General features: G+C 42.9%; 1 protein-coding gene and 27 non-coding genes across 29 annotated transcripts in view; 1 reads left to right on the top strand and 27 right to left on the bottom strand.

Moving 5' to 3' along the window:
• Window positions 1-31, bottom strand: part of trnas-uga (transfer RNA serine (anticodon UGA)) — an 82-nt gene extending 51 nt beyond the window's left edge. Inside the window, exon 1 of the tRNA in view lies at window positions 1-31. This exon is cut by the window's left edge and continues 51 nt beyond it. This is a non-coding gene — a tRNA (tRNA-Ser).
• ikbkb (inhibitor of nuclear factor kappa B kinase subunit beta) overlaps window positions 1-13,625 on the top strand; it is a 68,657-nt gene extending 55,032 nt beyond the window's left edge. Inside the window, exons 19-22 of one of the 2 annotated variants that reach the window (XM_052067195.1) lie at window positions 9,233-9,380; window positions 9,470-9,567; window positions 11,630-11,723; window positions 12,361-13,625. In XM_052067195.1, coding sequence (XP_051923155.1) covers window positions 9,233-9,380; window positions 9,470-9,567; window positions 11,630-11,723; window positions 12,361-12,420 — 400 coding nt within the window. In that variant the 3' untranslated portion in view covers window positions 12,421-13,625. Of the gene's footprint in view, window positions 1-9,003; window positions 9,026-9,232; window positions 9,381-9,469; window positions 9,568-11,629; window positions 11,724-12,360 lie in introns of those variants that run through there. The other variant, XM_052067197.1, reaches the window with a different exon arrangement.
• On the bottom strand, window positions 313-394 carry trnas-uga (transfer RNA serine (anticodon UGA)). Its single transcript has one exon. It is a non-coding gene; the product is annotated as a tRNA-Ser (tRNA).
• trnas-uga (transfer RNA serine (anticodon UGA)) lies at window positions 675-756 on the bottom strand. The gene has a single exon. It is a non-coding gene; the product is annotated as a tRNA-Ser (tRNA).
• Window positions 961-1,042, bottom strand: trnas-aga (transfer RNA serine (anticodon AGA)). The gene has a single exon. It is a non-coding gene; the product is annotated as a tRNA-Ser (tRNA).
• On the bottom strand, window positions 1,321-1,402 carry trnas-aga (transfer RNA serine (anticodon AGA)). The gene has a single exon. It is a non-coding gene; the product is annotated as a tRNA-Ser (tRNA).
• trnas-uga (transfer RNA serine (anticodon UGA)) lies at window positions 1,734-1,815 on the bottom strand. The gene has a single exon. It is a non-coding gene; the product is annotated as a tRNA-Ser (tRNA).
• On the bottom strand, window positions 2,020-2,101 carry trnas-uga (transfer RNA serine (anticodon UGA)). The gene has a single exon. It is a non-coding gene; the product is annotated as a tRNA-Ser (tRNA).
• trnas-uga (transfer RNA serine (anticodon UGA)) lies at window positions 2,306-2,387 on the bottom strand. Its single transcript has one exon. It is a non-coding gene; the product is annotated as a tRNA-Ser (tRNA).
• On the bottom strand, window positions 2,667-2,748 carry trnas-cga (transfer RNA serine (anticodon CGA)). Its single transcript has one exon. It is a non-coding gene; the product is annotated as a tRNA-Ser (tRNA).
• On the bottom strand, window positions 3,028-3,109 carry trnas-aga (transfer RNA serine (anticodon AGA)). The gene has a single exon. It is a non-coding gene; the product is annotated as a tRNA-Ser (tRNA).
• trnas-aga (transfer RNA serine (anticodon AGA)) lies at window positions 3,390-3,471 on the bottom strand. The gene has a single exon. It is a non-coding gene; the product is annotated as a tRNA-Ser (tRNA).
• trnas-uga (transfer RNA serine (anticodon UGA)) lies at window positions 3,749-3,830 on the bottom strand. The gene has a single exon. It is a non-coding gene; the product is annotated as a tRNA-Ser (tRNA).
• On the bottom strand, window positions 4,111-4,192 carry trnas-uga (transfer RNA serine (anticodon UGA)). The gene has a single exon. It is a non-coding gene; the product is annotated as a tRNA-Ser (tRNA).
• On the bottom strand, window positions 4,397-4,478 carry trnas-aga (transfer RNA serine (anticodon AGA)). Its single transcript has one exon. It is a non-coding gene; the product is annotated as a tRNA-Ser (tRNA).
• trnas-aga (transfer RNA serine (anticodon AGA)) lies at window positions 4,757-4,838 on the bottom strand. The gene has a single exon. It is a non-coding gene; the product is annotated as a tRNA-Ser (tRNA).
• Window positions 5,170-5,251, bottom strand: trnas-uga (transfer RNA serine (anticodon UGA)). The gene has a single exon. It is a non-coding gene; the product is annotated as a tRNA-Ser (tRNA).
• trnas-uga (transfer RNA serine (anticodon UGA)) lies at window positions 5,456-5,537 on the bottom strand. The gene has a single exon. It is a non-coding gene; the product is annotated as a tRNA-Ser (tRNA).
• On the bottom strand, window positions 5,742-5,823 carry trnas-uga (transfer RNA serine (anticodon UGA)). The gene has a single exon. It is a non-coding gene; the product is annotated as a tRNA-Ser (tRNA).
• On the bottom strand, window positions 6,103-6,184 carry trnas-cga (transfer RNA serine (anticodon CGA)). Its single transcript has one exon. It is a non-coding gene; the product is annotated as a tRNA-Ser (tRNA).
• trnas-aga (transfer RNA serine (anticodon AGA)) lies at window positions 6,464-6,545 on the bottom strand. The gene has a single exon. It is a non-coding gene; the product is annotated as a tRNA-Ser (tRNA).
• On the bottom strand, window positions 6,826-6,907 carry trnas-aga (transfer RNA serine (anticodon AGA)). The gene has a single exon. It is a non-coding gene; the product is annotated as a tRNA-Ser (tRNA).
• trnas-uga (transfer RNA serine (anticodon UGA)) lies at window positions 7,185-7,266 on the bottom strand. Its single transcript has one exon. It is a non-coding gene; the product is annotated as a tRNA-Ser (tRNA).
• Window positions 7,547-7,628, bottom strand: trnas-aga (transfer RNA serine (anticodon AGA)). The gene has a single exon. It is a non-coding gene; the product is annotated as a tRNA-Ser (tRNA).
• trnas-aga (transfer RNA serine (anticodon AGA)) lies at window positions 7,906-7,987 on the bottom strand. The gene has a single exon. It is a non-coding gene; the product is annotated as a tRNA-Ser (tRNA).
• trnas-aga (transfer RNA serine (anticodon AGA)) lies at window positions 8,268-8,349 on the bottom strand. The gene has a single exon. It is a non-coding gene; the product is annotated as a tRNA-Ser (tRNA).
• Window positions 8,631-8,712, bottom strand: trnas-aga (transfer RNA serine (anticodon AGA)). Its single transcript has one exon. It is a non-coding gene; the product is annotated as a tRNA-Ser (tRNA).
• On the bottom strand, window positions 8,992-9,073 carry trnas-gga (transfer RNA serine (anticodon GGA)). Its single transcript has one exon. It is a non-coding gene; the product is annotated as a tRNA-Ser (tRNA).
• Window positions 13,626-14,091: the final 466 nt, after the last annotated feature.

The raw sequence follows: 14,091 nt of genomic DNA on the forward strand, positions 1-14,091 counted from the left end.
TCCATCGCCTTAACCACTCGGCCACGACAACACATTTGCTCTCTTGTAGGTGACGTTTTTGTCGGAGAATACTTAATTTTTAGGGTCGTGCGGTTGACCCTGAGCCCGAGTCCAGAGCCAATGGCAGCCATTTTGCAGCACATATGTTGGCGTGGCCCCATGATGAAGATGATGAATGAGAAATCCAGTTGGGTCTCCCGTCCCAGGTTGAAGTCCTGTCGACAGTGAATACAGTTCGGAGATTTGATATAAAACATACTGACTCTTTGGGGGAGAAGCACAGAATTTCAGAAAATGAAATTACTATATGCTCGTTGTCGGAAGGATTCGAACCTACGCAGGAAGATCCCAATGGATTTCAAGTCCATCGCCTTAACCACTCAGCCACGACAACACATTAGCTTTTAAAGGTGACATTTTTGTCGGGCAATACTTCATTTTGAGGGTCAAACCCAGTTCACCATGAACTCGAGTTTTGAGACAATGGCGGCTAATTTGCAGCACATACTGTATGTTGGCGTAGCCCCGTAATTAGGATGATGGACAGAAAATGCACTCGGGTCTGTCAACATAGGTAGAAGTCCTGTTGACAGTGAAGACAGTTTGGAGATTTGATACAAAACATGGTCACTCTCTCGAAGACAATCACAGAAAAATTCACACCACTATGTACTCGTTGTCGGCAGGATTCGAACCTACGCGGGAAAATCCCAATGGATTTCAAATCCATCGCCTTGACCACTCGGCCATGACAACACATTAGCTTTTAAATGTGACATTTTTGTCGGGCAATACTTCATTTTGAGGGTCAAAACCAGTTGACCATGAACTCGAGTTTTGAGACAATGGCGGCTAATTTGCAGCACATACTGTATGTTGGCGTGACAGTTTGGAGATTTGATACAAAACATGGTAACTCTCTCGAAGACAATCACAGAAAAATTCACACCACTATGTACTCGTTGTCGGCAGGATTCGAAACTACGCGGGAAGATCCCAATGGATTTCTAGTCCATCGCCTTAACCACTCGGCCACGACAACGCAGTTGCTTTCTTGTAGGTGACGTTTTTGTCGGAGAATACTTAATTTTTAGGGTCGTGCGGTTGACCCTGTGCCCGAGTCCAGAGCCAATGGCAGCCATTTTGCAGCACATATGTTGGCGTGGCCCCGTGATAAAGATGATGGATGAGAAATCCAGTTGGGTCTCCCTACCTAGGTTGAAGTCCTACAACAGTAAATAAAGTTAGATTTGGTATAAAACATGCTGACTCTCTCAAAGAGAATCATAGAATTTGGCAAAAATCTTTCCAAGAGATGCTCGTTGTCGGCAGGATTCGAACCTACGCGGGAAGATCCCAATGGATTTCTAGTCCATCGCCTTAACCACTCGGCCACGACAACACATTAGCTTTCGAAGGTGACATTTTTGTCGGGCAATACTTCATTTTGAGGGTCAAACCCAGTTCACCATGAACTCGAGTTTTGAGACAATGGCGGCTAATTTGCAGCACATACTGTATGTTGGCGTAGCCCCGTAATTAGGATGATGGACAAAAAATGCACTCGGGTCTGTCGACCTAGGTAGAAGTCCTGTTGACAGTGAAGACAGTTTGGAGATTTGATACGACCTAGGTAGAAGTCCTGTTGACAGTGAAGACAGTTTGGAGATTTGATACAAAACATGGTAACTCTCTCGAAGACAATCACAGAAAAATTCACACCACTATGTACTCGTTGTCGGCAGGATTCGAACCTACGCGGGAAAATCCCAATGGATTTCAAATCCATCGCCTTAACCACTCGGCCACGACAACACATTAGCTTTTAAATGTGACATTTTTGTCGGGCAATACTTCATTTTGAGGGTCAAACCCAGTTGACCATGAACTCGAGTTTTGAGACAATGGCGGCTAATTTGCAGCACATACTGTATGTTGGCGTGACAGTTTGGAGATTTGATACAAAACATAGTAACTCTCTCGAAGACAATTACAGAAAAATTCACACCACTTTGTACTCGTTGTCGGCAGGATTCCAACCTACGCGGGAAAATCCCAATGGATTTCAAGTCCATCGCCTTAACCACTCGGCCACGACAACACATTAGCTTTTAAAAGTGACATTTTTGTCGGGCAATACTTCATTTTGAGGGTCAAACCCAGTTCACCACGAACTCGAGTTTTGAGACAATGGCGGCTAATTTGCAGCACATACTGTATGTTGGCGTGACAGTTTGGAGATTTGATACAAAACATGGTAACTCTCTCGAAGACAATTACAGAAAAATTGACACCACTATGGACTCGTTGTCGGCAGGATTCGAACCTACGCGGGAAGATCCCAATGGATTTCAAGTCCATCGCCTTAACCACTCGGCCACGACAACACATTTACTCTCTTGTAGGTGACGTTTTTGTCGGACAATACTTAATTTTTAGGGTCGTGCGGTTGACCCTGAGCCCGAGTCCAGAGCCAATGGCAGCCATTTTGCAGGACATATGTTGGCGTGGCCCAATGATGAAGATGATGGATGAGAAATCCAGTGGGTCTCCCTACCTAGGTTGAAGTCCTCTCAACAGTAAATAAAGTTAGATTTAGTATAAAACATGCTGACTCTCTCAAAGAGAATCATAGAATTTGGGAAAACATCTTTCCAAGAGATGCTCGTTGTCGGCAGGATTCAAACCTACGCGGGTAGATCCCAATGGATTTCGAGTCCATCGCCTTAACCACTCGGCCACAACAACACATTCGCTTTCTTGTAGGTGACGTTTTTGTCGGAGAATACTTAATTTTTAGGGTCGTGCGGTTGACCCTGTGCCCGAGTCCAGAGCCAATGGCAGCCATTTTGCAGGACATATGTTGGCGTGGCCCCGTGATAAAGATGATGGATGAGAAATCCAGTTGGGTCTCCCTACCTAGGTTGAAGTCCTACAACAGTAAATAAAGTTAGATTTGGTATAAAACATGCTGACTCTCTCAAAGAGAATCATAGAATTTGGGAAAACATCTTTCCAAGAGATGCTCGTTGTCGGCAGGATTCAAACCTACGCGGGAAGATCCCAATGGATTTCTAGTCCATCGCCTTAACCACTCGGCCACGAGAACACATTAGCTTTCGAAGGTGACATTTCTGTCGGGCAATACTCTATTTTGAGGGTCAAACCCAGTTCACCATGAACTCGAGTTTTGAGACAATGGCGGCTAATTTGCAGCACATACTGTATGTTGGCGTAGCCCCGTAATCAGGATGATGGACAAAAAATGCACTCGGGTCTGTCAACATAGGTAGAAGTCCTGTTGACAGTGAAGACAGTTTGGAGATTTGATACAAAACATGGTAACTCTCTCGAAGACAATTACAGAAAAATTCACACCACTATGTACTCATTGTCGGCAGGATTCGAACCTACGCGGGAAGATCCCAATGGATTTCTAGTCCATCGCCTTAACCACTCGGCCACGACAACGCAGTTGCTTTCTTGTAGGTGACGTTTTTGTCGGAGAATACTTAATTTTTAGGGTGCGGTTGACTGAGCCCGAGTCCAGAGCCAATGTCAGCCATTTTGCAGGACATATGTTCGGCGTGGCCCCATGATGAAGATGATGAATGAGAAATCCAGTTGGGTCTCCCGTCCCAGGTTGAAGTCCTGTCGACAGTGAATACAGTTCGGAGATTTGATATAAAACATACTGACTCTTTCGCGGAGAAGCACAGAATTTCAGAAAATAAAATTACTATATGCTTGTTGTCGTCAGGATTCGAACCTACGCGGGAAGATCCCAATGGATTTCAAGTCCATCGCCTTAACCACTCGGCCACGACAACACATTAGCTTTTAAAGGTGACATTTTTGTCGGGCAATACTTCATTTTGAGGGTCAAACCCAGTTCACCATGAACTCGAGTTTTGAGACAATGGCCGCTAATTTGCAGCACATACTGTATGTTGGCGTAGCCCCGCAATTAGGATGATGGACAGAAAATGCACTCGGGTCTGTCAACATAGGTAGAAGTCCTGTTGACAGTGAAGACAGTTTGGAGATTTGATACAAAACATGGTCACTCTCTCGAAGACAATCACAGAAAAATTCACACCACTATGTACTCGTTGTCGGCAGGATTCGAACCTACGCGGGAAAATCCCAATGGATTTCAAATCCATCGCCTTGACCACTCGGCCATGACAACACATTAGCTTTTAAATGTGACATTTTTGTCGGGCAATACTTCATTTTGAGGGTCAAACCCAGTTGACCATGAACTCGAGTTTTGAGACAATGGCGGCTAATTTGCAGCACATACTGTATGTTGGCGTGACAGTTTGGAGATTTGATACAAAACATGGTAACTCTCTCGAAGACAATCACAGAAAAATTCACACCACTATGTACTCGTTGTCGGCAGGATTCGAACCTACGCGGGAAGATCCCAATGGATTTCTAGTCCATCGCCTTAACCACTCGGCCACGACAACGCAGTTGCTTTCTTGTAGGTGACGTTTTTGTCGGAGAATACTTAATTTTTAGGGTCGTGCGGTTGACCCTGTGCCCGAGTCCAGAGCCAATGGCAGCCATTTTGCAGCACATATGTTGGCGTGGCCCCGTGATAAAGATGATGGATGAGAAATCCAGTTGGGTCTCCCTACCTAGGTTGAAGTCCTACAACAGTAAATAAAGTTAGATTTGGTATAAAACATGCTGACTCTCTCAAAGAGAATCATAGAATTTGGCAAAAATCTTTCCAAGAGATGCTCGTTGTCGGCAGGATTCGAACCTACGCGGGAAGATCCCAATGGATTTCTAGTCCATCGCCTTAACCACTCGGCCACGACAACACATTAGCTTTCGAAGGTGACATTTTTGTCGGGCAATACTTCATTTTGAGGGTCAAACCCAGTTCACCATGAACTCGAGTTTTGAGACAATGGCGGCTAATTTGCAGCACATACTGTATGTTGGCGTAGCCCCGTAATTAGGATGATGGACAAAAAATGCACTCGGGTCTGTCGACCTAGGTAGAAGTCCTGTTGACAGTGAAGACAGTTTGGAGATTTGATACGACCTAGGTAGAAGTCCTGTTGACAGTGAAGACAGTTTGGAGATTTGATACAAAACATGGTAACTCTCTCGAAGACAATCACAGAAAAATTCACACCACTATGTACTCGTTGTCGGCAGGATTCGAACCTACGCGGGAAAATCCCAATGGATTTCAAATCCATCGCCTTAACCACTCGGCCACGACAACACATTAGCTTTTAAATGTGACATTTTTGTCGGGCAATACTTCATTTTGAGGGTCAAACCCAGTTGACCATGAACTCGAGTTTTGAGACAATGGCGGCTAATTTGCAGCACATACTGTATGTTGGCGTGACAGTTTGGAGATTTGATACAAAACATAGTAACTCTCTCGAAGACAATTACAGAAAAATTCACACCACTTTGTACTCGTTGTCGGCAGGATTCCAACCTACGCGGGAAAATCCCAATGGATTTCAAGTCCATCGCCTTAACCACTCGGCCACGACAACACATTAGCTTTTAAAAGTGACATTTTTGTCGGGCAATACTTCATTTTGAGGGTCAAACGCAGTTCACCACGAACTCGAGTTTTGAGACAATGGCGGCTAATTTGCAGCACATACTGTATGTTGGCGTGACAGTTTGGAGATTTGATACAAAACATGGTAACTCTCTCGAAGACAATTACAGAAAAATTGACACCACTATGGACTCGTTGTCGGCAGGATTCGAACCTACGCGGGAAGATCCCAATGGATTTCAAGTCCATCGCCTTAACCACTCGGCCACGACAACACATTTACTCTCTTGTAGGTGACGTTTTTGTCGGACAATACTTAATTTTTAGGGTCGTGCGGTTGACCCTGAGCCCGAGTCCAGAGCCAATGGCAGCCATTTTGCAGGACATATGTTGGCGTGGCCCAATGATGAAGATGATGGATGAGAAATCCAGTGGGTCTCCCTACCTAGGTTGAAGTCCTCTCAACAGTAAATAAAGTTAGATTTAGTATAAAACATGCTGACTCTCTCAAAGAGAATCATAGAATTTGGGAAAACATCTTTCCAAGAGATGCTCGTTGTCGGCAGGATTCAAACCTACGCGGGAAGATCCCAATGGATTTCGAGTCCATCGCCTTAACCACTCGGCCACGACAACACATTCGCTTTCTTGTAGGTGACGTTTTTGTCGGAGAATACTTAATTTTTAGGGTCGTGCGGTTGACCCTGTGCCCGAGTCCAGAGCCAATGGCAGCCATTTTGCAGGACATATGTTGGCGTGGCCCCGTGATAAAGATGATGGATGAGAAATCCAGTTGGGTCTCCCTACCTAGGTTGAAGTCCTACAACAGTAAATAAAGTTAGATTTGGTATAAAACATGCTGACTCTCTCAAAGAGAATCATAGAATTTGGGAAAACATCTTTCCAAGAGATGCTCGTTGTCGGCAGGATTCAAACCTACGCGGGAAGATCCCAATGGATTTCTAGTCCATCGCCTTAACCACTCGGCCACGAGAACACATTAGCTTTCGAAGGTGACATTTCTGTCGGGCAATACTCTATTTTGAGGGTCAAACCCAGTTCACCATGAACTCGAGTTTTGAGACAATGGCGGCTAATTTGCAGCACATACTGTATGTTGGCGTAGCCCCGTAATCAGGATGATGGACAAAAAATGCACTCGGGTCTGTCAACATAGGTAGAAGTCCTGTTGACAGTGAAGACAGTTTGGAGATTTGATACAAAACATGGTAACTCTCTCGAAGACAATTACAGAAAAATTCACACCACTATGTACTCGTTGTCGGCAGGATTCGAACCTACGCGGGAAGATCCCAATGGATTTCTAGTCCATCGCCTTAACCACTCGGCCACGACAACGCAGTTGCTTTCTTGTAGGTGACGTTTTTGTCGGAGAATACTTAATTTTTAGGGTGCGGTTGACTGAGCCCGAGTCCAGAGCCAATGTCAGCCATTTTGCAGGACATATGTTCGGCGTGGCCCCATGATGAAGATGATGAATGAGAAATCCAGTTGGGTCTCCCGTCCCAGGTTGAAGTCCTGTCGACAGTGAATACAGTTCGGAGATTTGATATAAAACATACTGACTCTTTCGCGGAGAAGCACAGAATTTCAGAAAATAAAATTACTATATGCTTGTTGTCGTCAGGATTCGAACCTACGCGGGAAGATCCCAATGGATTTCAAGTCCATCGCCTTAACCACTCGGCCACGACAACACATTAGCTTTTAAAGGTGACATTTTTGTCGGGCAATACTTCATTTTGAGGGTCAAACCCAGTTCACCATGAACTCGAGTTTTGAGACAATGGCGGCTAATTTGCAGCACATACTGTATGTTGGCGTAGCCCCGTAATTAGGATGATGGACAAAAAATGCACTCGGGTCTGTCAACATAGGTAGAAGTCCTGTTGACAGTGAAGACAGTTTGGAGATTTGATTCAAAACATGGTAACTCTTTCGAAGACAATCACAGAAAAATTCACACCACTATGTACTCGTTGTCGGCAGGATTCGAACCTACGCGGGAAGATCCCAATGGATTTCTAGTCCATCGCTTTAACCACTCGGCCACGACAACACAGTTGCTTTCTTGTAGGTGACGTTTTTGTCGGAGAATACTTAATTTTTAGGGTCGTGCGGTTGACTGAGCCCGAGTCCACAGCCAATGACAGCCATTTTGCAGCACATATGTTGGCGTGGCCCCATGATGAAGATGATGGATGAGAAATCCAGTTGGGTCTCCCTACCTAGGTTGAAGTCCTCTCAACAGTAAATAAAGTTAGATTTAGTATAAAACATGCTGACTCTCTCAAAGAGAATCATAGAATTTGGCAAAAATCTTTCCAAGAGATGCTCGTTGTCGGCAGGATTTGAACCTACGCGGGAAGATCCCAATGGATTTCTAGTCCATCGTCTTAACCACTCGGCCACGACAACACATTAGCTTTTGAAGGTGACATTTTTGTCGGGCAATACTCTATTTTGAGGGTCAAACCCAGTTCACCATGAACTCGAGTTTTGAGACAATGGCGGCTAATTTGCAGCACATACTGTATGTTGGCGTAGCCCCGTAATTAGGATGATGGACAAAAAATGCACTCGGGTCTGTCAACATAGGTAGAAGTCCTGTTGACAGTGAAGACAGTTTGGAGATTTGATACAAAACATGGTAACTCTCTCGAAGACAATCACAGAAAAATTCACACCACTATGTACTCGTTGTCGGCAGGATTCGAACCTACGCGGGAAGATCCCAATGGATTTCTAGTCCATCGCCTTAACCACTCGGCCACGACAACGCAGTTGCTTTCTTGTAGGTAACGTTTTTGTCGGAGAATACTTAATTTTTAGGTTCGTGCGGTTGACCCTGTGCCCGAGTCCAGAGCCAATGGCAGCCATTTTGCAGCACATATGTTGGCGTGGCCCCATGATGAAGATGATGAATGAGAAATCCAGTTGGGTCTCCCGTCCCAGGTTGAAGTCCTGTCGACAGTGAATACAGTTCGGAGATTTGATATAAAACATACTGACTCTTTCGGGGAGAAGCACAGAATTTCAGAAAATAAAATTACTATATGCTCGTTGTCGGCAGGATTCGAACCTATGCAGGAAGATCCCAATGGATTTCTAGTCCATCACCTTAACCACTCAGCCACGACAACACAGTTGCTTTTTTGTAGGTGACGTTTTTCTCGGAGAATACTTAATTTTTAGGGTCGTGCGGTTGACCCTGACCCCGAGTCCAGAGCCAATGACAGCCATTTTGCAGGACATATGTTGGCGTGGCCCAATGATGAAGATGATGGATGAGAAATCCAGTGGGTCTCCCTACCTAGGTTGAAGTCCTCTCAACAGTAAATAAAGTTAGATTTAGTATAAAACATGCTGACTCTCTCAAAGATAATCATAGAATTTGTGAAAACATCTTTCCAAGAGATGCTCGTTGTCGGCAGGATTTGAACCTACGCAGGAAGATTCCAATGCATTTCCAGTCCATCGCCTTAACCACTCAGCCACGACAACACATATATGTTCTTGTAGGTGACATATTTGTAGTAGAATTTTGTGCCTTACGATGTAAGGCACAAACAATTTTCACGCCTGTGCTCTGTGGATCTGAAAGACGATGCTTGTCACACCTGCTGCCCATTCTCACGCCCTTTGCTAATTTCTTTCTCGCAGTAAGACGGGTGTTTGTCGCCAGCGCGTCATGGAGCTGCTGCCGAAGGTGGAAGGCGTTGTGCAGGAAATGGCTGAGAGCGAACAAGTCCTGATGGGTCTGCAGGAGAAGCGCCAAAGGGAGCTGTGGAATCTCCTCAAAGTCGCCTGTGTGAGCAAACACTCGCTCATCGAATCATTTCACACACCGGTGACCTCGTCTGAATGAACTGACTCACTAATTACGATGACTTCCTGTAGAGTAAGGTGCGAAGCCCAGTAAGCGGGAGTCCCGATGGATCTCGGACGCCTTCTTCAGTACCACCTCTGATGACCCCCCGACACAGTTTACAGCAGTTGTGAGTACAATACAATACAATACAATACATGCTGATTTATATAGCGCTTTCACAACAGCGGCAACTGTAACAAAGCGCTTAACGAAACAGTTAAGATAAGATAAGATAACATATCCTTTATTTGTCCCACACTAGGGAAATTTACAGCCTCCAGCAGCAAGAATGTAGGTAGAAAGAAGACAGAAGAAAAAAACATAAACAACACAACTCATAACATAAAACACGGACAGTCGTGCAGTCCTAACCAGTTTTGCGTCACATGCTACACCCAGGGTGCTGGGCAATATGGCCCACAGGAGGGACTCAGTCACATCATCAAGTATTGACTGAGGCTTAAGTCTTAACCTTCAGGTTTCAAAGAAGTTCACAGTTACTCCAAGTCCCCACTTAATTTCAAATAAGTTTACTCATTACTTGGGTTCAGCAAGTTGAGGTATACAATCTTAACTCCGTCAGACCAAGTCCCAAGTCACTCCCCACCATTTCATTTTAGGTATCATTGGGACAGATGCCAGGTCATCCGTATTTGACAGCTTAGGCCAGGGGTGTCAAACTCATTTCACATTGAGGGCCACATACGGCCTCAACAGATGTCAAGTGGGCCGGACCATTAAAATGATACCATACTCTGCTATAAATAACCAAAATAATATGTCTTTCCTTTGTTTTGATCGAAAGAAGCACAAGAACATTAGGAAAATGTTGAAATTTAATGAACGTATCTTTTACAAAACATTTCCCGAAGCACATTAGATTTCCTTCGACAAATGTGCAATTTATTTTTATCATTCACATATATGCATTGCAACTGATCCCACCGATTGTACAAACTTGAACAAGTAATTGGTATTGAAAAATATAGTCATGAACTTTAAGATTAAACGAGATTTATAAAGAAAGGAATTTTTAAAGCATTTACACATGTGCATATAAAATCTCAATTTAATCCCTGCCTACACCGAGAGCGCTATTAAATGTGTAAAGAATAAAGTATTCACACATCCTTGATAGTGTCTGCTGTATTGGGTCTGTCTCAGTGACAGACTAAGGCTGCTGTTGTCTTCTTCTCTGATCAAAACAATGTTGTCTTCTATTCTGATCAAAAGAACGTGCCCCCTAGCGGATACTCAGTGAATTGTATCTTATTCAAAATATTCATTCTGTTTTTTTAATGCATTTCTTTTCACTTTTAAATGATCCTGCGGGCCTGATCGAACCTCCTTTGGGGTTTGACAAACTGCCTAAGGCTTTGCACTATTTGTCAGCACAAAATAGACAATGGAGTTGTGTAATTTACTCCATCGTTGGGTGGTTTCTCTCAACCGAATCTCTTCCACACACCAGCAGGCCTGCTACTTTGCCCACTGATGAAACCCCAAACTTTCAGAGCAGACATTCGCCCCCAAGTCGGGGAACACGCATTGTACTTGGAAACACATAGGAAGGTTAACAGCACATGAGGGAAGTGCTTTCTGGCCTGAGAGTCGTGAGACAGTGTCAGCTGCTACCCACCAACAGATAAGTTGTCGTGGCCGAGTGGTTAAGGCGATGGACTCATTCATGTCGAGGTGAAGTTGACCATGAATGATTGCTCTTCAGTTTCCCTGAAGATGAACGTTCTATTATATATTTTGCCAGTTTTGTTTAGTCATAAATTAATGCATTCAATCTTTGAATAATAACTTTAATCAGACTATTAGAAATAGTAATGCTTTAGTTCACTACTTACCGAAAATGGCTGCTATTTTTGAGTAAAATGTTACGAATACGTTAGCGACATCACCAACTTTAAGTTATCGAATTCTAATTTATTTATTTTATTTTTTGCATTGTGTGTTTGAGAGATGTCAGAGATGTGTCTCTTTCAGTTGCTCACCTTGCATGTTGCCACTGCACACAGCTTTGCTGGAAACTCAAATCCTGACTGGATAATCTGGATAATGGTTACTAATACAATTATGAGACATGCGCTCATCACTGGGAGTTTCTTTTCTCCCATACGTTTGTAATTCTTATTCAACAACCACATCCAATGTTTCCTTTTTTTTTTTTTTTTTGCTAGGGATGAGTCTCTGGTGGAGGAGAGCAGGACCTTTGAGAGTCGACTGCAAAGTTTGCTGCATGACACCATTCAGGAGTCGGAGAGCAGCATGGAGGTAGGAGGCAAGGTCAACAAAAGCTAAAAAATATATACATAAATAAAATTGTGGAGAAAAAAAACATTTTCACTAACAATATAAGAGAAACGAAAATGTTTTCCTACAAATGAAACCACATCTTATGCTTCTGAAACAAATTCAAACTAATAATTAATGGGGAAAATAACATTAGTTTTAATCTTGTCAGTTAATCTAATAAATGAGCTTTCAGAGTTTATTTCAAATGTATTTATTTCGGTATTGTTGTATGTCCGTATGAAGAAGAAAGGTCAGTCATTTAAGAATTGCAGTTTAATTTACTGCACAGCACATGGTGACCTTTTTTTAATTGCACTTAACATACTACTCCATGTATTGAAAAAAAAACTAATACTAAAACAAACAAAAAAACCTAAACATAACATTTAAAAATAGCATTTTAAAAAAGGAAAACTGATAAAAACCAAAAAACACTGCTTTGAAAATGTATTAAAACTAACTGAATTTAGAAAACAGAAGGCAAAAACAAAATAAAAACCTACCAAAATTTAAAATGAAAAACAATGACAATCTTGACAGGAGACTCAATGACATGTTGCCTTTTCCCCAAATTAAATGAAACATGATTGATCTCACTCCATGTTTTGTGTACCAGATGCTGAGGGAATGGACGTGGCTGCAAGGGAGCAACAGTTTCTCCAGAGATCTTTCCTAGTTTAACATCCACTTGGTGCCACCGTGTAGAAATCAGGACAAAACATATCTTTGTGCACACTTTGAAGGGGAACAGCAAATCCTCAAACGATTCCACAGCTTTGGAAGTTGTTGATGTTAGACCGCAGATCAAAGATGTACACTGTGATTATGACAACGTTTGGGGAGGGTGTCTTGCTCTTTTTTTTTTTCGTCCTCAACAATCGGCACTTGGCCTCATTAGGGTCGCGGGTGAGCTGGACCTTATCCCAGTTGACTTTTGGTGAGATGCGGGATATTGCTTGGATTAATTGCAAGACAGTTCTTTTAACCTATCATCCGACACCAATGTAACCTCAAAGGTACAATTCACGTCAGACTCAGAGCCATTCTCAGCCATCCAGATTATGGGAATCTGCCCTTTTTAACTGTATGTTGAGGTGCACCTGATGAAGTGTACAGAGATTGTCACAAAAGTATAGTGTCATCCAGTGTCACAGTAGAATAATAACAAAGCAGGAGTGGGCAACGTATGGCCTACGGGCCACCGCCATTTTTTAACCTATCCAACCAAGCTTTTACGTTATTAAGAATCCTGTAATTTTGTTGGATTCATTTAGCCTGTTTTCATAAATTGTTCATGAAACTGTAAGTCCATTTTAATTTGAAATGTTTTTTAATCCACATAGCTCATTAAATAATTATTTCAAGATTTTTACTCGATAATAAACTATGGCCCGCCTCATTCTGAGCGACAAACCAACAACTGAACTAACTGGACAGTCGAGGGAAAAAAACAAACAAACAAAAAAAAAACAGTCTGCGACTCTCCTAATCCTGCCATGCATAATTAACTCACTTCAATTGAAACATTTAATTGTCCTGACCACTGTAACTGTAATATGGACAAAAGTAAAAGAAGATACTGTAGACATTTGCACGACAAAGAGACTCATGTGCATATGAAATTATAAATGTAGTTAAGTATTATTGTAAACCACAATACATATGCTGGATATTCTGTAATCTTATGCTTACAGTGGCCAGCTGTGTCACATTTGCGAGGTGGTGGTGGACCCCAAAAAGCAGGCAGGAGGGAGGAGCACGGTGAACTTGACGAATTGTATTAAACATAGAGAAAACTAAATCCAAAACCAACAAAGTCCAAAGTATCAAACAAAAATCATGACTGAAAATAAAACATAACAGCAACCGAAACATGACTGATTTGTACCTGATTGCAGCAAACAAACATGACAGCAAGAGTAAACAATGACCCGACAATGAGTGGTCGAGCTGGGAGTCCTTTTAAAGCACTGATTACCTAATGACCAACAGGTGTGCAGCTGCAGGGGGAGCCCTACAGTGCCACCTGTTGGTCCCAACCCGAATCACGACACTACCCCTCCCTCAATGTACTGTCATGATTCGGTTTGGGACCAACAGGTGGCACTGTAGGGCTCCCCCTGCAGCTGCTCACCTGTTGGTCTTTAGTGCTCTAAAAGGACTCCCAGCCCGCCAACTCGTTATCGGGTCATTGTTGCTTTTTGCTGCTGTCATGTTTGTTTGTGGCTGTTGGTATGCTATGGTCATGTTTGTTTCAGTCATGGTTTTTTTTTTGTTATTGAGAGTTTTTGGTTTCTGCCATGATTTTTGTTTTTACTTTGGATTTGTTTTGTTTTCATGACTTTGT

This window comes from Hippocampus zosterae, chromosome 6, assembly GCF_025434085.1.
Source record: "Hippocampus zosterae strain Florida chromosome 6, ASM2543408v3, whole genome shotgun sequence".
Lineage (NCBI taxonomy): Eukaryota > Metazoa > Chordata > Actinopteri > Syngnathiformes > Syngnathidae > Hippocampus > Hippocampus zosterae.